The 23,444-nt window shown below is 42.3% G+C and overlaps 1 protein-coding gene across 1 annotated transcript in view; it reads left to right on the forward strand.

Annotated features, from left to right (window-relative positions):
• Positions 1-3,333: 3,333 nt before the first annotated feature.
• Positions 3,334-23,444, forward strand: part of GADL1 (glutamate decarboxylase like 1) — a 99,245-nt gene continuing 79,134 nt past the window's right edge. The window contains exon 1 of the mRNA XM_056857596.1: positions 3,334-3,378. Within this exon, the coding sequence (XP_056713574.1) occupies positions 3,339-3,378 (40 nt within the window). The 5' untranslated portion in view covers positions 3,334-3,338. The remainder of the gene's footprint in view (positions 3,379-23,444) is intronic.

Raw genomic sequence — 23,444 nt, forward strand, 5'->3', positions numbered from 1 at the left:
TACTGATCTTACCAAAATCCCTTGATTTCAGTTTTCTTTGGCATGTCTAGTTCTGCGCTGGACCAGGCTATTACCAGAGTTACCTCTGAATGGAGCCTGCCACATATGCAAGAGAATGAGATGGGAATGGTGGTGAGATCCTGAGGTGGAAGAATTGTATAGGGGTCTATAAAATTAAGCATGATATGGACAGATTGGACACGGAGAAACTTTTCTCCCTCTCTCGTAATACCAGAATGCGGGGTCATCTGCTGAAGCTGGAGGGTGAGAGATTCAAAACAGATAAAAGGAAGTATTCTTTCACACAACGCATAGTTAAATTGTGGAACTCCCTGCTCCAGGATGTCGTGATGACTGCCAACTTGGAAGGCTTTAAGAGGGGAGTGGACATGTTCATGGAGGAGAGGGCAACTAGTTAAAATGGATACTAGTCATGATGCATACCTATTCTCTCCAGGGTCAGAGGAGCATGCCTATTATATTAGGTGCTTTGGAACACAGGCAGGACAATGCTGCTGCAGTTGTCTTGTTTGTGGGCACCTGGTTGGGCCACTGTGTGAACAGACTGCTGGACTTGATGGACTTTGGTCTGATCCAGCATGGCCTTTCTTATGTTCTTAAAAATGGACTGTGCCATGTGAGACTAGAAATGAAGGGTCATATTTTGGAAGGTTCTCCTGCAATATTAGAATCTGTAACAGAAAAACAGCACAGAATGCAAACTGAAGGAGGCAGAAGCTTTTTCCATGCAGAGCTTGTTCTCTACTTGAATGGAGATTTTTATGAAAAGGAGCATTCAAAACTGGGATCCACTAGTTGCAGCTGGAGGTGGCGCAGGTCCTTCCGCCATCTCATTCTCTTGCATGTGTAAGCCAAACCACAGAATCAGGCTGTTACTTGAGTTTAAATCCCACTGAACTCACTGGGGCCTCTTCATAGAATAGGCATAAAAGCAGCCCTTACAATGCTATAGATATTAAAATATATACGTCTAACAACTATTTTACATTGTACATAGTAAAAATAAACATGAATCCAGCGGCACGTTGAGGCAGGGTTGCCATATGCCTACTGGCAGGTAGGAGGAAGAAAACTTTTTTTAAAAAAATTGCTGGCTGTGGTGGTGTGATATCACTTCTGGGTAGGGTTGCCAGGTCCCTCTTTGCTACCGACAGGTTTTTGGGGCGGAGCCTGAGGGCGGGGTTTGGGGAGGGACTTCAGTGCCATAGAGTCCATTTGCCAAAGCGGCCATTTTCTCCAGGTGAACTGATCTCTTCCTGACAGAAGTCGGTTTCAGGTAGCCGGCTCAGGGTTGACTTAGCCTTCCCTCCTTCCGAGGTCGGCAAAATGAGTACCCAGCTTGCTGGAGGTAAAGTGTAGATGACTGGGGAAGGCAACGGCAGACCGCCTCATAAACATAGTTCCTCCTAGTAAACATCGTGATGTGACGTCACCCCATGGGTCAGTAATGACCCAGTAACTGCACAGGGGACTACCTTTACCTTTTAGAAATATGGACTTAGAAGAGCACCAGAAATGAAGCTATCAGGTAAGCAGCAGAAAAGTTAATAAAATTAACACTTTAAAAATGCTTAGAGCAGATCTTTGTGTGATCGTTTGCTCCGGGAAATGTAACTCTTCAGCAGCCAGTGAGCTACTTGTTGGAGGCCCTTACCGAATGGATATACACTGCAGGCAGTGTATACGATGCTCTGAGTCTCAAAGGCTGGTGTTGGGAGTAAATTTTTCTAAGCTTTTAAGGTGCCACTGGGTTTCTGCTTTGTTTCCACCCTGGAAGAGGTGTCTGGGCGTTCAGTGTGGGTCCCTGTTATAAAAAGTGTGGTCCACTGCTCTATGGTGGCGTACTGCCGCTTATGGTGGAATAAACTGCACTAATTGTAAGGGGTCACAAGATTCCTGTTTAATATTTGCTGTAATAAGTTAGTATGGCTATTCCTCTGGAATTATCAGGAAAGATACTCTCTCTCGGATATATGATGCCCTTCCCTAATTTTACATATTAACCTTGGGGTACTGTATTACAATATGTGTGTGTGTGTGTGTATTCAGTGCCGTCAAGTCGCTTCCAACTCATGGCGACCCTATGAATCAATGTCCTCCAAAACATCCTATCTTTAACAGCCTTGTTCAGGTCTTGCAAACTGAGGGCTGTGGCTTCCTTGTTGGAGTCAATCCATCTTTTGTTGGGTCTTCCTCTTTTCCTGCTGCCCTCAACTTTTCCTAGCATGATTGCCTTTTCCAGTGACTCTTGCCTTCTCATAATGTGACCAAAGTCAGACTCAGTTTAGTCATTTTAGCTTTTAGGGTCAGTTCAGGCTTGATTTGATCTATAACCCACTGTTGTTGTTGTGTGTGTGCGCACGCGCGTTTTGGCAGTCCACTGTATCCCTATCACTCTCCTACCAACAATACATTTCGAAGGCATCTATTTTCTTCCCGTCAGCTTTTTTCATTGCCCAGCTTTCACACCCATACATAGCAACTGGGAACACTATGGCATGAATTAACTTGATCTTGGTTGCCAGTGACACATATACATATTACAACATGTATATGGGTCACTGGCAACCAAGATCAAGTGAATTCATGCCATAGCGTTCCCTGTACCATAGTATTCCCTGTTAATTCATGCCATAGTATTCAGTTTATATATATATATGTGTGTGTGTGTGTGTGTGTATACACATACACACATAATTTATATATATATATATATATATAATAAAATATATAAAAATTCATTATAATGTACATATACATATAATATATTGTAATGTGTATATATTGTAATATACATATTACAATATGTATATGGGTCACTGACAACCAAGATCAAGTTAATTCATGCCATAGTATTCCCTGTTTATTTATATATATAAATATATATTCAATATAAAATATATATTTTATATTATAATATATAATATATACACACATCTCTCTCTCACTCTCTCACCCGGCCCGCGGCCGCAGGCAGCAGCTCGGGGTCGCGTGAGGTATTCCTGGCCCCGCCCACACCGCAGCAGCTGCCGCCGCCTCCGCCGCTCTGATCCGCTCTGCGGGCCAAGCTCGGCGAGGCCGGGGGGGGGGGGGAAGGGGTTGGGGGGCGGAGCCAAGCGCGCGGGGCGTGTCCTGAGCGCCCGCCTGTGCAGCGCGAAGCCCCGGGCCGGACGAATTCCACCTGCAGCCATTTGTCAGAGGCTTCGGCGGCGGCGGCGGCCAGGCGGCGACGCGACCGGAGCCCCGCGCGCGCGCGAGAGAGAGAGAGAGCGGCCACGGCAGCCGAGCGCCTCGCTCTGCCCGGGGGGGACGCACCAATGAGCGGCGACGCCAGCGGCGAAGGCGGGATGGAGGAGGGTAAAAAAAACAACCACAAAGACGGAAAAATAAACTTGAAACGCCTCCGCAAAGCCCCTGGAGCGTTTGCTGCCTCCTCCCCCGAGGCGCGGGGCCGAAAGCGGGTGAACCTGGTCATGTTGTTGCAGGATGGATGAGCGGGTGGCGCGCTTCCGCCGGGTGGCTGGTGCTGAGCGGCTCCAGGGAAGCAGCTCCTCTCCGGAGGGGTGGCCGGATGGCCGCTTCTTTGTTCTTGCTGGGACTTGGGAGAACCTCCCTCCCCCCCCTCCTCCTCCGCCCCTTTCCAGTTTTGCTGGGCTCCCCCTCGGATGCTGCTTTACCTGGCCAGGATTGCACCTGGCCTGCCTCTCTCTCGGGTTCTCTCTATAGGCAGCATCTGCCATTTATGCACGGAAGGTTTGGCCTTGGCTTTGTCGCTCTCGGGATGCACATTTCCCCTCACCCAAATCCTCAAAACTCTGCATGGGGGGCTTATTGATGAGTTTTGAGAATCTGGATGGGGGAAATGCGCATCTAGAGAGCAGCAAGTCCAAGGCAAAACCTTCCATGCATATATGGCCTATAGTTTCTCCTCCTTTTTTATAAGTAGACCAGCAAGGTGAGTTGGGACAGGCGTTTTCTTCCCTTGCACTCTCAGAGGGAAGCAGGGGTGAGTCAAGGATCTTTCCCTTCCAGTGAAGTGACTAATGTCCCCCCCCCCCTGTTTTGGTATGCTTATCAGTTATGAGCACTGGCAGTGCATTTAGGTCCCTTGCTTGGGGGGGGGGCGGGGAATGCCCTTATTTATACATATAGTCACAACAACAACATAAAGCCTTTGGTGCATTTCCACTCTGTTTCTAATGATTTTTACAAGGGGATGTGTGGCCTCAAACCAATTGCAGCAGCAATAAAACAGTGGCACTTTAAAGACTAACAGAATTTATCCCAGCATAAAGCATTACGCTATAATAAACGTTGTTAGTCTTTAAGGTGCCACTGGACTCCTATTTTTGTTGCTATAGCCTAATGCAGCGATTCCTCTGAAATTCTCATTTGGATTTGTCAGTGTCCTCTAAGCGCTTAAAAAAGGAACCAAGGTGATGTGCGTAGGAAAATAGTGTTATTGAGGCAAAGCTCCAGAGGATGGTAAACAAGATGTCTTTGGAGTATCTGTTGCTTTATTTTAATTTTTTTTAAAGCCTGGCTGCTCTGAATTTTTTGTTCTTGAGCTGCAGCAAAGTCCATGGGAGCAGCAGTACCTCCCTACACTTACTTGCAAGCAAATCCCTTTGAGCTTGGTAGGCCTTACTTCTGGATAAATGTGTAGCGTGCGGTTCCATGGTTACTGAAATCAGACTCGTAAATATGACTGACTCAGAATAAATTATTGTGTGGGGCAGAATGAAAATTCAAACGGGCTTCTTCCTGAGCTTAGTCAGGCACTCTAACCCCTACATCACCCTGGCTCTACTTGACTTTGCCATTGACTTTCTTTGCTTTCTACATCTACCATCTTTGCAAGCCTTCACACTAACATAAGGGTTTTTCTGTTTATAGTATTTATATTGTGCTTCATAACCCAAGGTCTCAAGGTGACCCAGTTTAATGCATGAAACTACAATAAAATCTGTGGAATAGTTAAAATAAAAACTGGTCACAAGACAAATATGATGGGATTATATCCAAGCAGGGCCCATTCTTTGTAAAACAAAACAAACCTTCCTTTAAGACATTTATATGATGCCCAAGGTGGCTTCCAATTTTCATATGAAAACAATATGAAAACAATCAACAAACAATTATAACTGCCAGCAGTAAACTATTTAAATATTTTAAAAAGCAGCAGTAAAATGATAGTGACAGTAAACAATGGATCAGCAAACATTTTTTAAAAAAACCCTGCAGTAGTATAGAAATGGTTTTAAAAACCCAGTAAGCAGCGGTGAAAGATGTTAAAAGGAAAAATAGATTTTAGGGTTTTGAATTTTTCTTCTGTGGAAATTATGAACATGTTCATCATTTGTGATCTGCAGCTTGAAAAGTTCATATGTTGGTATCTCTTATTTCATGTTCAACATTTGTATTTTGGGTTGTTGTGAGACCAAAGAGCTGTAGCAGTTAGTTAAAGCATCAGTGTAGGCTGTAATCCTGTGTACACTTAAATGGGAATAAGATCATGTAAACATCCTTACTGTTGTGCTACATACAGCACATGCACAGAAGTTTTTTAAATGAGAGGCCTTCACACCAGAGTCTAAAGAGCTACTTAGGTGAATGAAAAGAATTTATTCTAATTGGACTATAATTTCTGTCGTTCCCACTCAATTAGAGGGTGACTGACTAAATACTAAAAGCAATTAAAACCACATATTCACATACTTTCAAATTAAATTTACAAATCATAAAAGCATTGGATAGAAAGTTAAATAACTGTAGTTTAAATGCAGTTTAAAATTAGTGAAAATTAAAATTAGCTGGTATTCATCAGGAGTTAAAGCAGCATAGCTACAACGTAGATTAAAACTAGCACGAACATCAACAGATAAAGACAAAATCATCACCAGAGAAGTGGGGGTGGGGGGTGAGGGTAGACAGGGCATAAAAGGAGAGAGGTCTCCTAAATGCTTGGCCAAATAAATCTCCCAGCACCAAATTGATGGAAAATCTGATGTTGGGCAAGCAGCAATCCAGAGTCTGGGTACCCCAGTGAAAAGACCCTGCTTCTAGTCACTGCATGCCTTACCCCTGAAAATGGAGGAAGATGCATGAGATGATGATCTCATTGGATAGGCAGGAACATATGTATGTATGTTGTGATCAGTATAAAAGTAATGTTGTTAATTGGTTCTTGTTGGTTATCCGGGCTGTGTAACCGTGGTCTTGGAATTTTCTTTCCTGACGTTTCGCCAGCAACTGTGGCAGGCATCTTCAGAGTAGTAACACTGAAGGACAGTCAGGAAAGAAAATTCCAAGACCACGGTTACACAGCCCGGATAACCAACAAGAACCAATGAACTCTGACCGTGAAAGCCTTCGACAATAATGTTGTTAATGTTTGCTGTAATTCTGTGTACCCACTATGAATGTAGAAGGTTCATTTCCTGGCACAACGTTTCTTTGATATTTCACAGTTGGGTCACATGCATCAGTTGGTGGTGGTCTACTTGATGGTAGCCTTCCTGGACAGAGAATCTGAAATTGATATTTTATAAAAAAAAATTATACACTTCAGTTCCAGTCTGGCTCTGATGGTGACTGAGGTACTGCTGCTAGTACTCTTAGTTGACTAGATTAACCGGGCAGTAATATCTCACCTACAAAATGTGTTTCCACTTGGGAGCACATTTTAAAAAAGAAAGAAAACAACTTTCTCTGAAAGGGTGATTGACAGTGCAATTCTGTACATAGTTACTTCAGCCTAATCCCATTAAAATCAATTGGTTTAGACTGGAGTAACTCTACACAGGATTGCACTGCACAGATCTTCAGTGAAACATACTAACTACTAGGCAGATGGCACATTAATCACTGTTGCCCTGTATTTCAGTGCTGCCTTGTGTATCTATTTTTACCTGGAAAAAAAATTGAATGTTCTATACTGGCCATGTGCATACTGGCCATATGAAAAATGTATGTGTGTAATCAAAAGTGCTGCATTTTAGCTGGGATTCAGCTAGAAATTAATTTGTGTTGGAGATGGCCCTTCTCTACTTCGTTTTCTCGTGATGGCGAAGGAAAGCAATGTCTTTGAAACAACGAAGAAAAAGAAGGCAGTCAAACACTGATTATTTTGTGGGAGGAAGGGTTGGTTCTCTCTAGCTGCTCTGGTATAAATTGCCTACAGAAGTGTCTGGTCATGAACGTGTCTGAACTGGTGAGATCCAGTGTGGTATAATGCAGCTTCCTTACATGGGTCAGGAACCTCAGATGGGTCTTATAGCCCAACTGCAGGGTCACAAACCATTGTGTATCTACCATAAATTTTAGCCGCTTTTCGGAGGATCTGTAGCTAGTGCGCTTGTAGAGAGCAAAGGTGCCATACGCCCTGCCTCTCTTCGCACTCAGGCTGAGAGAAGCAGCAAGATGGCAAAGTGAAGTCACTCAGTGATAGAGGCATTTCTCCATGGTATGATACACCTTCTGGCTCTTAGTTTGTGTTTCCTGTCTTTGGCTTTCTTTGTGTGTTGCCCATAGCCCAGGCCTTGATTTCAGAGAGGTAATAACTCTGACACTCCTCATCCTGTCATGTAACTGATGTCATGTGACTGTGTCACAAAACTTCCTATCATAGGCTTGCAGCTTAATGGGTCTCATGCTTTTCTTGGAATTAAAGGTCTCTCTCATTCTGTCTATCTCCCTCAGGCTTTTCTACATCTCAGGGTTGTTTTGATCATGAAACAGCAGCAACATTTAATGCTAATCTGAGCTCCTGAGTGAAGAAGTGGAATAGGATGTAATAAAAAAGAGGGTCTACTGCTGAGAACTTCCTAATGGAATTAAGTAGACCTTGCAAGAGTGTTCCTTGTAGGGGAATTTTACAGTAGCCTAAAAGTTATGTTATCAAACTTACATTAGGTAACTGTATCTGTGCAGGAATTTAATATCTCTTCCTGGAAGGTCAATCTTGCGAGGTGCTAAGCATTTCACTCTATTCAAGGATACCTTTAACTTCAGCACAAGAGTTTAAATTGTGCACTGAGTCTGATAGGAGACCTTTCATGAGACAAGTTATATTTTATTCACACAAAGCTTGTGCTTGAAGCTTGTACTTAAGGGCAAATGTGGATCAGGTTATAGAAGTGACCTTTTCCATGAAAGCTTAATATAGATACCAGCAAAACAGGGATTTGCTCCATCTCTTCCTAGAGAGATGCTACTGTTGTCTGAAATTCACTTATCTGTCTTTAAAGGACAAATTGGTGGCTATGGAAGCTCCTGGCTCTTTATTTTCCTCTTTTCACCCCCAACCCCCATCATTTTAATTCTGAATGCTCAATGGAAATAACTTCCTAGATTGTAGTAAGTGTGGATTTATAGGGTGTTGCACATGTGAATGAAAATTAGCAGGTAGTGGCTTCCGTTTGGTGACTATGGGAAGGAGAACTTGGACTGTTGCACTAATTAGCCACTGATTCTCCACTGAGAAACTGCTACTGTGGACAGATTATAGAGCACTGTGAGCACTCTGGACTACAGACGTCTCTGAATGTGATGCTTCTAAAGTAGGAATCAGCAACTGGAGAGGCAGGGCCAAAACCACCTGCCTGAGCCAACGCTTCCAGTTTCCAATCCCGAAGCAAGAGATGAGGGTTGGGTCTTCTGTCAGGATTTGTTACTTTGGTGAATAGTTGGGACTGTCTCTTCATCCTCTATCCGTGCCTTCCTGTTAAGCTACTTGCTGACCCAGGTCCTACGGAAACTACATTTTTTCTGGATGGAACTGTGGTTACTACTTACCATGAATGTCGGATCCAAATAAGCTGAAAGACAGGCATGCACACCTGAATCCCTCTTCTTTTTACAGGTTATGTGAGATTGCAAAAACAGGATGGGTTTGGGCTTATCAAATCCTGATGGTGGTCTGTATTTGGCTTTGTGAATTGGCCATCTCTCCCTTATTATGTATGGCGTAAGATGTTTTATTAGTATAAATTGATCAGTTAGGGGAGGAGCTGTGGCTCAGTGGTAGAGCATCTGCTTGGCATGCAGAAGGTCCCAGGTTCAGTCCCTGGCATCTCCAGTTAAAGGGACTAGGCAAGTAGGTGATGTGAAAGACCTCTGCCTGAGACCCTGGAGAGCTGCTGCTGGTCTGACAATACCGACTTTGATGGACCAAGGGTCTGATTCAGTGTAAGGCAGCTTCATGTGTTCATCAGTGGACAAGGAAGCCTGTGAAAGAAATCAGGGATTGTGTCTTATTTTCTCAAGGTAAATAAATCCTACTTGATTTCATGTTTTCTAAGCATTGTGGCAATGGTTAGTAAAATAGTGTTCAGTAAGCCTTATGATGAATGACAAATTAACATCTTATACTTCATTAAACCAACTTGTCAATTAAACTTCTAAAGTAGCTTTCATATTAATGCATTATGAACATTATTTCGCACTAACTCATTTTTTTCATGCTTATTAGACAAGCTATATTTTACGTGCCAGGATTTTCCCCCCTGCCTGAATTAATTTAAGCTAAATTCTTCCCTTTGCACCGGATTTGTGTCTCAATCAAAGTTTGCATTGTGCATGACATACAGTAAACTCCAGTATAGCATGTAAGACTTTTGTTCTTCCATGTTCCAGAAAAGATTCCTTCTAAATATCTTGTGGGTGGAAAACAAATACTGTATTTTTCGCTCCATAGCACACACCTGACCATAACACGCGCCCCCCCCAGCTGGCCATCAGGGCGGAGAAAGCCGGTGCGCCCTGCCCGCCTCCCAGCTGGGAGGCGGGCGGGGAAAGCTGGCTCGCTGTTCCAGCGCGTCCAGCCGGCTCTGTGCTGGGAGGCGGGCAGGGAAAGCCGGCTCGCTGTTCCAGTGCGCCCAGCCGGCTCTGTGCGCCCGGGGTGCACAGAATCGGCTGGGCGCGCTGGAACGACGCAAGCCGGCTCTGTTAGCCCCTCCCGCCTCTCAGCTGGGAGGTGGGCGGGGAAAGCCGGCTCGCTGTTCCAGCGTGCCCAGCCAACACTGTGCACCCCCGCCCGCCTCCCAGGTGGGAGGTGGGTGGGGCGCACAGAACCAGCTGGGCGCGCTGGAACGGGGTGCACAGAGCCGGCTCGCATCATTCCAGCGCGCCCAGCCGGCTCTGTGCGCACATTCGCTCCATAACACGCACAGACATTTCCCCTCACTTTTGAGGAGGAAAAAAGTGCGTGTCATGGAGCGAAAAATACGGTAATAACAGCCAGAATAAAGCTGAGGGGTTCCCATCCTTGTTGAGCCTGTGGGTACTTTTGAAATTTTGAGAATAGATAATGGGCAATGGGGGTAAAAGGTTACCGTGGGGGCTGAATCCAGTCACAAAACACTGGGAGCTTCTACAGATATTTGGAGGTTGCAAGCCAAGTGTCCTTCTAAGATGGAGGCAGCTTTTTCAGAATGGGTACTCCCTGCAGACACAAAGCTGATTCCTCCTGGGCTTTTCTGAAGCACCTTCTGCTTCAGTACAGTGGAGGAAAGCCATAATTGGCTCTTTGCTTTTGGAAAGATGCTAGGGGGCACCAGACATGACATTCATAGGTACCATGGTGCCCACAAGCCCCATGTTAGAGATCACTGGGCTAGATGAACTCCACAGACCATATGTTGCCCACCTCAATCTAGAAGAAAAAGAAGAAGAGTTGGTTTTTATATGCCAACTTTCTCTACCACTCAAGGGAGAATCAAACCGGCTTACAATCACCTTCCCCTCCCCTCCCCACAACAGACACCCTGTGAGGTAGGTGGGGCTGAGAGAGCTGTGACTAGCCCAAGGTCACCCAGGTGGCTTCATGTGTAGGAGTGGGGAAACCAACCCAGTTCACCAGATTAGCATCCGCCACTTATGTGGAGGAGTGGGGAGTCAAACCCGGTTCTCTAGATTAGAGTCCACCTCTCCAAACCACCATTCTTAACCACTACACCACACTGGCTCTCCAGCACTGGAAACTGATGCTACTGTTTTTTTAAAAAGGCAATACTTTTGACAGTAGGCATACTTACATAATAAGATTTTTAAAGCACAGAAATAATGTGTTGTGAAAACAGAATGCATACAGAGATCATAAAATTATACCTTTTTATTAGTACAAACCCAAAATCACAAAGTATGCAAGTTTTTGAGTTTATAAGAACTATACCTCAGACTGGATATGAAATGAAAGAAAAGGAATGAGGAAAAAATATTGCTGGATGTGATGGAAGCCCCAGTCTGCAGTTGTCAATTTTTAAAATGGAATGGATGAGGCATTTCACAGATTGAATTAAGTTAGATTGATGGACGAAGATCTTGGTTTGTAGCAAAGTATGCTGGAACGAAGAAATAATGGCCACTGCCCTTTCGAAAATGAGAATGCCATTGCTTGTTTACATTTATCACTGATTTGGAACTCATAAGCCTCTTGTAAGGAGAAGAACAAGAGTTCAGAAAATGTGATTAATAGATTACACCAATGAAAACTTTTATAGATGTTAACATTTATATTTTTGCTAAATAAATAAAATTAAATTAAATGGGGGAGTAATTTCCAAGGACCCTGTATGTCATTTAAAAAGCTCTCAATTCTACATACTCATCAACCTTGCCAATTCACAAATCTTAGACTGCAATTCTTTCAAATGATGGAATATTAGCTTTATGCTACTTAATGGTTTGTCACTAATATTTCTGTTTTGAGTACCATCCAAAACTAAATGCTTATTCATGAACAGCTTCTCTCAGATGACCAACAATGCCATCATAAGCAGAGTTTTATCCTTCTAAGTCCATTGCAGTCAGTTAGCTTAGAAGGGTGTAACTGTACTTAGGGTGGAACTGTAAGTAATATGTTAATTGAGTTAAGAAGCAAGTTATCTTTAAGCAGCATTTGGAAAACATATAACATTAGTTTTCCAAAATACCTCCATCTTTGGGACTTCTGCATTAAACGCGTATGTAGGAAATCTGTTTTATGCTGGTAACATCTCCAGCACTTATCTCTTCTATTTTATGTTTTGCTTAATTAACTTGTGCACAGTTTTGAAACAGACGTACAAAATGTTGTGCTTTTTTAAATGTTAACTGAAATGCAGACTGGTGGACCTCTTGTTGTTGTTTTTAAAAAGTTGCCTGACCTGAATCGATATATCTATTTCCCCCCCTCTGCAGTTAGCATTACAATGGGCTCCCTTGAAACCATCAAGATCTAATATTAAATAATTTATTGTTATATTTTCTTGTTGGTCATTAAAGTTTCAAAAGGAATCATTGTTTTATTTATCCATTGGTGTTGTTTAATATACCGTTTTATAATGACAGTAGTGAAAACATGGAAACGATTCGTTTGCCGTTTGCTATCTCTGGTTGGCTCAAGCATGTTCCCTCTTACATTTGTCTTGGTATCTAATTGTTTCATCTTCAGGTAACTCTTTTCCCATTGATTTTCTTGCTGAAGAATCTCAACCCATCTGCCGCAACGCTTTTGTGTATTTAGGGGAGTTATGGGAAAGCTATAGGGTGCCAAGATTCTTGGCCTTACTGTTGTTACATATGACTGTGAAGACACTGTTACTTCATGGAAAGATATACAGTGGTGGGCAAGTTGTGTTGAAGACCATGATTGTTCTTCTCATTCAGGAACTCATGAGAAACATGAGATTCTCTGCAACATAATTTTTAAATGATTTTAAGTGAAGATTCAGAGTGATTTTTCACCTCGGCTTTGCCTTCCTGGTGCATGATGTGTTTGTGCAAGTAATGACAGCTCTTTGAATATCCCATTGATCAGGAGGAAAATGGGACAAAATATTTAAAATAAATTAAATATTATAAAATAATTAATAATTATTTTATAATATAAAATATTATAAATAAATTAATAATACATAGCATCTTTGTTTGTGAAAATATTATATTGAACTCCTGGTTCACAGTATTATGGCTGCTCCCAGGACTCTAGCACAATTTATTTTTTAAAAAAATCTTGGTTACAGAAGCCTTCAGACTATATTGATACTGCGAAGCTGAGCAGTATTTTCAGTTTTTCCTTGAGCAATTTCTGTGTTATGATTTGTAAGTTATGAAGTATGAGCAGCATGAAATTTCATTATTCAATGGATATTTAAAGATTGATCAACGTTTATTTAAACTCATTAGTAAGTGGCAAAGTATAATAATCTCAGCAGAAATTGTTTGTTTATCTTGCAATTTTACAATTTCCTTCTAGGATCTTAGGTTCCCCCCACCCTAAATTTCTAAAAAATGAAAGGCTGATAAGTGTTTGATGATGGTACATTGTGAAAGTGCGGGTATGGTTCAATGTGGTCATAAGATCTTGATCACATACAGCAAGAATAGCCACAATTGAGCTCTAATTATTTGAAAGCGTAGAAGGATTAGGGTTCCCATCTTCTCAGTAATGGTGGGCAATTGCCAGCCAGTTGACCAAACTGCCCACTGACCCTCAGCTGGTCAGCAGGTGGAAGCAGTCCAGCTGAAGGGGAGCTTCAATGACACACTTACCCAGAAGCGCCGGCATCATGCTGGTGACACTCTAGCACGCTCCTCCAAAAACTCTATGATTTCCATAGAGTTTTTTGGGGAAAGTACTAGAGCATCGCCAGTGCTTCAGGGTAAACCTGGAAGTGAGGCCATCACACTGGGTGCATGGATTGCTGCGCCCAGCCCCACCCCCTTCAAGCTCCCGCTGGTTGCCAAGAGGGCTACCTGGGGACCCTAAGAAGGATATTTAATGTTTGGATGAGTTATTGTTACTCTTGACTCCCTGGAATCAGGGAGTCTTTTGAAATGTTCCATTTGAGATAAGCTGGTCAAATTTGCTCTTACCCCTTGTATGCTTAGGTATGATCACCTCTGAAAAGCTCTCCATTAGCAAATTCACCCAAAAGCATTTCAGTAAAAGTGACCACTTTCCTGCACTTCTATGACAGGAGAGACTTCAGTAAGATGAGATTCAGCTTGCCTTAATTGTTCTAAAGGAGATACACTGGACTTTCATTTTCCCATACTCAGGATGAGCTGATAAATTGGAATTCTTGCATAACTTAGCTATCAACTGCAAATAACCTATGTAATGTACTTTTGTTTTGAATATTTGCAGCAATTTAATATTTTGGGATTGCAAACGCTAGTCATTACTGTTAATCCTTACACTAGTGTTTAGAAGCTTTCTGCTAGCACAGAAATCTTGTAAGTTTGCAGTAAAAATAAATGAAATATTACAGGAGTTTTACCCCAAAATAGGAAACTAGTAGCTTACATTCTGAATAAAATAATAATTAAAGTAAATTATAAATTAAAATTCTTTGTGTCTCTTCCCTTTTTATTTGTCATCTTTAAAATGTCTTGTTTCCTGCTGTGTTCAATTAAAGAGATATGATCACTTAGGTTCAGAACTCTGAGTGGACATAGAAGAGAACTTGTTTTCATGGTGTTGCTTTTGAGCAGTTCTGTTCCTATAGACTTTTGCAGAGCTTCTTAAAAGCTTGCCTAAGGATTTCATAGTGCTGAGAAATTCTGGTGCCAGTATGATAAATAATACCAAAGTTCAAATCACAGATACATGGTAGAGGGAAAAGGTGGAATGAAAAATTGCAGTAACTCTTGCTTTGTTCAAATAAACTATTACAGTGCCATTCTAAGCAGAGTTACATTCTTCAAAGTCCATGAAGTCTGTGGGTTAGAAAGGTTTTATTAGGATTTTATTGATTTATTTTTATTTATCTAAAACATTTCAAACCACCTCTTTACCCAGCTGAGGGTCACCAAGGTGGCATACAATAAAACATTAAAATAAGTTAACATATACACTTTTTTTTTGCAGTCAAGTCACAGCCGACTTATTGAGACCCCATGGGGTTTTCAAAGCGAGAGACATTCAGAGGTTGTTTGCCCTTGCTTGCCATTGTGTTGTGACTTCCTTAGTGGTCTCCCATGCCAAGACTAACCAGGGCTGACGCTGCTTAGCTTCCGAGATCCAACGAGGTTGAGCTGGCTTGGGCTATCCAGGTCAAGGCACACACACATATAGATCAATTAAAACAAAACACATAGCCACATGGAAGGAAAGAAGGGTCAATGAGAATGCCAGACAAAATGGAAAAGTCTTCATCCACTGGCAGAAGACAATTATAGAATGGGACAGACAAATCTCCCTAGAGAGGGAATTTTATAGTTTTGGTGCCACCTGTCTAGCCTCAGATGGCAGAGACATCTGAAGTAAGCCCCCAGAAAATGAGTATCAAGATTGGATAGGATCATAGGGGGTTGCACTGTTATGGTGGCGACTTTCAGTTCCTCTCTCTGTCAGGCTCAATGTAGCACTAAAATCCCCAATGTTTTAATTTTTATACACGTAGTTTGCAGAGTGCATGTACATTCAGTGCATACATTTGTATTCATTGTGATCATTCATCCCAAACCTCCAATTTCATCTTTCTTCCACAGCAACTTTTTTCACTATTGGATTGCTAGATTTTATGGGCTCGAAGAAGAGATCTCCAGTATATATAATTATTGAAGGAATGGCTGTGTACCACTTTCTTTCCCAGAAGCTTTACCGTTTAGTTTTAAAAACATGATTTGGAGCACAGTGCTTGATTACTAAGTCTTTCATCAGCTATGGGTTATGTCCCAAACTGGGTCACCAGAAAGATAAAATGATCTCGAAGTAAGATATAGCCCTAGGATATGAAGATGGGACCCCCCACACATGTTGCCCAAGGGTGCCATGGTGCCCACCTATCACTTTCCTGGTGCCTACCAAGTGTTTGCAGAAAGTGGGTAGGGCCTGGTGGGTCTCTTGCCCAGCACAGCTTCTGATTGTCCATCAGAAACCCACTTTGTAGATTAAAATAAAGTTGCTTTGGCAGCCGATGCCACCACAATGTTGGTTTTATTCTCACTAATATTTCCCCGTGTATTTTTAAAATTACACCTCTCTTCCCCTGCACTTCCTCTGGAGGTGTGTGTGGCTCCACCTCCCATTTCAGCCATTTTGTGGTTGGCTGTGCCTCCCACAGCATCCGTTTTGTGGTTGCCCCCATCACCCTGTGTCCGATTTCCAAAGGTGCCCACAGGCTCAAACAGGTTGGGGATCCCTGATCAGAAGGGTACAGGGCTTTTCAGTCGTCTCTTCCTACAGCTCAACCCTGGGAAAACGTCCCTCCTACATGAATGGTAAGGATGGCTGCTTAAGTTGGTGGTGCACCAGAAAACGTTCTACTGTACCGGGGCTCCAAAACATACAAAAAAACATGGGGTGTGCAGTGCCTTATGAGTCCATCCCTACTGATGTGGCTACCACCAATGAGCACATGGATATGAAATTTAGAGCGGAGTTTGGATGCTGTGAGAATGAACTCAGAGATAGAAATACCGGACTAGGGTAGAACAATTCCCTTCGTTTCCAGTTTAAATGCCAAAATACTCTCTGCCTGATCTGCCTCTTGGGTGCCCCCCCCCCCCGTGGCACCATGTGGTGGGTGGAAACAGCCATGATTGGTGGTATACTCTGTAAAGTTGAGTAATACAAGGGCATGGCTATGTGCTAAATACTATACCTGTGTCCTCAGAGGGGGGAGAGACTTTCTGCAGTTGTGCCCCAAGAGATATTAGGAATGGCTGGAAAGGGGGAATGAACAGAATACCCTCTTCTCTTTTGCATGTGCAGGTGCTTTGGGACTCTTCAGATCCTGGCCACAGTTTAAAAAATAAAACATTTTTTTCTGGGCTACATGAGATTGCCGTGGTTTATATACTGATTTTTGAGTCCAGTTTTGTTTTTGAAATGTTGACATCCACACAGTTAAAGCATTCCTTAGCTGCCATACCGGTTTTTGCTTGTGTTGGCTTGGACCCCATATGGTGACAGAAGGCAGATAATGTAATCTAGTGCAGATCTATGTCAACTGCTGAATCGAATTCCTGATCACCACTAGTCCGGCCAAGTGGATACTGTGTGGGCCCCAGTGGCTCCCTGGGAATTCGACCAGAACAACTCCATTATTCATTCGTTTAGAATATTTCTGTGCCATTTCTTTAGAGTTCTGGTCAAAGCAGTTTACAATTAAAAACAGAAGTATTTAAATACAAGCCATTACAAAATGTACAAGTAAGTTGTTTGCCACGCAGAGGCTATACGCGACTGTGTAGAAAAGTAGAGCTTCTGTTTATGGTGAAGAGCTGCTTGGTTGAGCAGGCAGTCACCAAAATCTGAAGAAAATAGCATCTCTCATGAGCATGGTGGTTGTATGAGTCAGTATTTGGAAGTATTTCCCACAATTTCTATTGGCTCAAGTCCAAGTAAATGTATTTAGGGCAGAGCTATATTTAGTACAATTGTGAAGTAGACTACAGGATCTTGAATTTAGTGACTCTCCCACACCAATGAGGCCGATTCAAATATACACTAATAGGACATGGTGCTATTCTGGACTCTACTATCTCATGTAGCCTGTGAGAGTCTGTGCATTTGAATGTTGTCATTTAAAAAACAAAACTTCTTCCCCCATGGAAAGCTAGCACATCAGGGCAAAGCTCAGGGCTTGACTATGAAGCCTCCAAGAATGCTTTATCAAGGAGGAGAATGATGTGGGGAAGAAAGGGAAACCTTTCCTCCCAAGTAGACGTCCTACCTGAGAACTGTTTTTAGACACACACACACACCATGGGGGTATGATATGGGGACTTGCAAGTTTTTCCCTGCAGGAGTAAAAGCAGTGTGTTTGCATGGGGGCTTTTTTCAGTGAAAAAATGGTGGGGAAGGAAATAGCTGAGGTTTCCCTCTCTCCCCTCACCATTGTCTTTCTCACAAACCAATGCCAGCGGCTGCATTTGTAAAAGAAAAAACAGAGTAATAGAACTTTTACACATCCTGAATAATGCACTTTCAATACACTTTGCAGCTGGATTTTACTGTGTGAAATGGCAAAAGCCACTTGCAAAAGATCGTTAAAGTGCATTGAAAGTGGATTTTTCACACAACGCATAGTTAAATTGTGGAACTCCCTGCCCCAAAATGGTGATGGCTGCCAACTTGGAAGGCTTTAAGAGGGGAGTGGACATGTTCATGGAGGAAAGGGGTATTCATGGCTACTAGTTAAAATGGATACTAGTCATGATGCATACCTATTCTCTCCAGGATCAGAGGAGCATGCCTATTATATTAGGTGCTGAGGAACACAGGCAGGACAATGCTGCTGCAGTTGTCTTGTTTGGGGGCTTCCTGGAGGCACCTTGTTGGCCACTTTGTGAACAGACTGCTGGACTTGATGGGCCTTGGTCTGATCCAGCAGGGCTTTTCTTATGTTCTTAAAGTGCATTATTCAGGATGTATGAGAGCACTGAAAGTAAACATGGAAGAAACTTTCAGAGGGTAGCCATGTTAGTCTGCAGAAGAACAGTTAGATTTGAGTCCATCAGCACCTTAGACATCAACAAGAATTTCAGAGTGTAAGCTTTGAGAAACTGGAATGTGTCTTTGAGCGTTTAGTATGAAGTCCTTGGTTTCCATTTAATGGGAACCCTCTCTTAACTTGGCAGAACATTTAAATCCTTACCCGAATCCTGGAGTAATGGAGTGCAGATAAGTGTTTCTGGGTGTTCTATCTCGGCATGTTTGGAATTGACTCTTGTTGTGTCACAGCATTCTCAACACACAGGGACAACCTAAGCACCTGTGTGCTATAATTAACACAATTTTCATTTTGCTTTTGCATTTGTGACTTAGCAGGTACAGCAAATGGTTTTACTACAGTGAATCATATTTACTCCAAATCTGGACTGACCATTATTTCTGTGGAGCCCATTCACAGAGTGATGATTACATACAATCAGTACGAAAAGTGAATTCTCTGTCATCCATAAATAATGATATAATATAGAGCATGGGTTTGTTTTTGAACACGGTGCACAGCGTGATGGCAATGAAGCAGTGTCCCTTGTAGGTGCGTAAAATCATTATGGCTTGTTTCTAAAATTTAATTTGCTACAGCGGGAGTTCTGTTCGGTCTATTTTGGCTGTTACAGTGACTAATAAGTGTTGCTGGATGAAAATGTTTTGAGAGGCTTTGGATTTGAGAAATGGTAATACCACTGTGGATATTGATTTGTTACCATTTGCTTTTTTTTTTTTTTTTTGCATTGGATCGCTGTGTATTTGAGCAAACTGTGCAGGGTTTGTCTATTATAGTGAGAGGTAGTCTGTCCTATGCCAAGTTAGTAAATCTTCCTGAGATCATGTTTTCTATTTTCACTGCTGAACAGACAACATAAGCTTTTTGCAGAACAGATCTCTCTCTCTCTCTCCCCCCTCTCTCTCTCACACACACATGCTGATGTTAATATACTAGAATTGGTCACCCCACCCCATACCTTTGATTTCAAAATGACATGCCTGCATTATGGATCCTGTTGATTTCCATGAAAGCTGATTCAGGTCCTTTCTGTAAGCTATTTTGTGCCATCAATAATCCATAATCTCAGATTTAGAGCACTTCCATTGGGTGATATTAAATGCTGCTACGAGCTCAAAGTCATGTTCCAGAAATCTGGGTTTGTCCTAAGATGCACTTAGACCAAATTCACACTGTGGCACGTCAAGTGCATTTCAGCCTCCTCCCACCGTTGGTGTGCATGCGTGAAAAACAGAAAGGCGCTTTTATACGCATGTGATGTGCATCAGATTTATGACCTGCAGAGAACAGGCAGTTTTTAATGTGCTTGTGGGTTTCTGAGTTGATCGGTGTCTGACCAGGAAGGTTAATTTCAACCGTCTTACACTTTACAATGCATGTGCAGTTTAGGTCTTAGTGTGCATATTCTGCAGGGCAGTCACATATGACTGCTCTGGTGTATTGAGAGTGTAAGTTAAAGCAGATAAGGCAGAGTTTGGCACGAGTTTTGGCAAAAAGCCCAGCTTTGCAACTCCGTCTATGTGTGCAGTGGTGCAGTAAATGTATATACAACCATGTGAGGCCAATCAATGCTTGGATCCCCTTGCCCCACATTCTCAATGCGCTAAATTAATTAGGTCTGGTTCTCGCCATCCTCAGAATAAAGGCTTTAGACAGTAGTAGTTCTAGAAGGAAACAAGCATTGCTATTTCAGAGCATCACATCCCTGAAGTCCAGACGTGTAGGTGCTTCAGCTTGTACCTGTTGGTGTCACTCTACACTCTACCCACCAGGGTCATCTAGTCCAGCCCCCTGCACAATGCAGGAAATTAACAACTACCTCCCCCCACACATCCCCAGTGACCCCAACCCTCCCCCTGCCATGCAGGATCTCACAATCAAAGCACTCCCGACAGATGGCCATCCAGCCTCTGCTTAAAAACCTCCAAAGACGGGGACTCCACCACCCTCCGAGGCAGTGCATCCCACCATCGAACCTCCCTCACCATCAGAAAGTTCTTCCTAATGTTTAGGTGGAATCGCTTTTCTATTAGTTTAAATCCATTACTCCGTGTCCTAGATCTGTAGGATTCTTCCTGCTGTGGCTGTGGGGAATATGGCCCATTCGCCTTGTTGGCAGCACAGTTGTATGTTCTGCTTCTCATGTTCTATGAGCCTCGTGTATTCATGTTACTGGGCTGGGATGTTTAAATGGATTTTTTGGGGGAAAGTTCTATGCAGAATATCTAACAATATTAAGGAGCGCCTCTAATGTAGGCCATCATGGTGGAAAGTAGCTATATATGTATATACATATTTCTTTTTTAGGTTTAATAATATTAAATTTGTATAATCATTTATTTTTTAGATGTTATAATTGATGATATGGTAATTGATATAAGGCAATAACTATTGCGTTTTGCATGGTTGTTAATTTTGCTGGAGGGGGGAGGATAATTATATATAGCCCCTGCTTGGTTTAAACGATTTATTTACTTGTAAGATTTAAAGATTAATGCTAGATAATACAGATTAATGTATCTCCACTCATAGATGAAGACCCTGTTTTAGGCATTGAGCATTGACTATATATGGCGTGTGTGTGGTATGTTGTATGTGTTGTTTTTATGTTGTTTGAAAAATAAAAATAATAAAAAAAGAAAAGTTCTATGCAGAATAGTTAGCAAGCACCTTCTGCATTTGAGCTTTCTTATAGTGGTTTAGATATTACAGAAATCCCTTCATGGAGATTTCTGCATTGTGCAAATTACATAGCATAAAATTGTGGGGTTTTCATACTTATTCCCAGCGTGGTTAAGAGTGGCAGACTGTAATCTGGATTTGATTCCCCTCTCCTCCACTTGCAGCCTGCTGGGTGACCTTGGGCTAGTCACAGTTCTCTCCGAACTCTCTCAGCCCCATTTACTTCACAAGGTGTCTGTTGTGGGGAGGGGAAGGGAAAGTGACCGAAAGCCCCTTTGAGACCCCATAAAGGCAGAGAAAGACACCGAAAGGCAGAGAAAGACACTTGCTGCGAAGACACCGAAAGCGCCTTTGATCGTTGATTGTTGCAATTGTGTCGTTTGTTTGGGCAAAACACGGTAAAATCATAAAACGACATTAGCCATTAATAATTTTAAAACTAGCCAGAGCATGAAACAGCATTCGGCATTCATTTTTGGAAGAGGGTGGGGTTTGAGGTTTTATTTTGTTTGTTTTCAGTTGGGATTTTCTCCCCCATTGTGCTTTGTAAGCTGCCTTGAGCCGCAAGGAAAGGCAAGATATAAGCATTTAAAGGAAGAAAGGAAGATAGACAGACAGACAGACAGACAGACCTAAAAGAGTAGTCATAAAACAGTCCTCAGGCTAGAAGCAGCCTGAACTTTTTAAAAAGATTAAAAACCCTTAGTTAAACTCCTGGGTAACAAGTAATGATAACATGAGCCTGTCGTGCTGCAATGGGACTTTGGTCCCTGGGGCTGAAAGGTTTGTTTATTGTGGTTCCACCCTTTCTCCATTAGCTCTGGGCAGGATGCATAGTTTTCCATCACCCTTTTATCCTAACAAAAGCTCTGTGAGGTGTAGAACATGCTGAAAGGCCCGACCCTCCGTGCGCTTTTCATAGCAGAGTTGTGTGTTTCCAATCTGGGCCTTTCCTCATACTCACACTGACTACTACACCACACAGGATTTCAGCTGTTGGCTCCAAAGTTTTTGTGTCCAGCTTTGGATGGCTCATAGGATCAGGCTACTAGGCAATGACTAATGCTGAGTATAGGAACTTTATGATTAGGGTTGCCAGCTCCTGGTTGGGAAATACCTGGATATTTTGGGGGTGGAGCCTGAGGAGGGTGGGGTTTAGGGAGGGGAGGAACTTCAGTGCCATAGAGTCCAATTGCTAAAGTGGCCATTTTCTCCAGGTGAACTGATCTCTTGTTGGCTGGAGATCTCCAGCTATACCTGGAGGTTGGGAACCCTATTTAGGATAGAATCAGGTGATGGAACACATATAACCGAACCATGTATATATTCTAGACTCTCTACTTTACAGTATGATTGTTCAGTCTGAAATCCCTTTGTCGGTTTCCGGTTGTGTTACATTTCCTGGCATTTAGTTGCAGCTGTAATTTAAAAAATAAACCCACAAGAGGAGCATTGAGAAAATTAAGAATTACTAAACCTCTGAAAAATTCCAGGATGTAAATGACTTTGTGACTCCATTGGCAGCTTGGGAAAAAAATTAGGTGTGACAACCCAGATTTGTCTTTGTAAAAACTCCCTATTTTGCAAATTGTATTGCACTTCAGTAACAGCGTAATAGGGCTGTGAAGTTTTAGGTGAGAATAGATGAGAAAACAACTATATCATTATTTAAATGTCTGTTTTCAAGCCCATCATTTTTCAAAGATCTGGTATGAAAAGCAAAAATGTAATTTTAAATAAAGGGTCAGTGCAATAAAGCTCTCAATAGATAAGCATAATCATGTTCTCGTCTTGGCATAACATGCTGAACCTGCTAAAGTTCTGACTGCTTTAAGTCCAGCAATTCTTGTCACCCTATATTTACTGTGCATTCCTTTCTAATTTAGCCCTGCCCATAAAAGTTAGACTTAACTTTAAAAATTACAACGCTTCTCTAAGATGCTTGGAATTTGGAAAGTCATTAGGAAAGGGACAACCTGAAGAGATTGCTTCTCTGTGTGTCCTTTGCTATTTGAACTTGGTACATGGATATGTTCCCCACTGATTAGGGTGGTGGTGGTATTGGAACATATGAGTATGGGTGGTCTCTTTGGTGGGTGGTATTTAATTTGTTCAGAACTTTATCATTCACAAACAGCCTCTTGAGTTCTATAACCAGCAGAGATGCTTGAGGACTTGTATCATGGGTCCCTTGCAAAGTGGTCTCCATGGCAGATGAATTACGGAAACTTCAAAACAGTCCTTAAAGGCCTTTTCAGATTAAGCACATTTCAGAGGTATGGTGTCAAGGTAACA

This window comes from Euleptes europaea, chromosome 11 (genome assembly GCF_029931775.1).
Source record: "Euleptes europaea isolate rEulEur1 chromosome 11, rEulEur1.hap1, whole genome shotgun sequence".
Lineage (NCBI taxonomy): Eukaryota > Metazoa > Chordata > Lepidosauria > Squamata > Sphaerodactylidae > Euleptes > Euleptes europaea.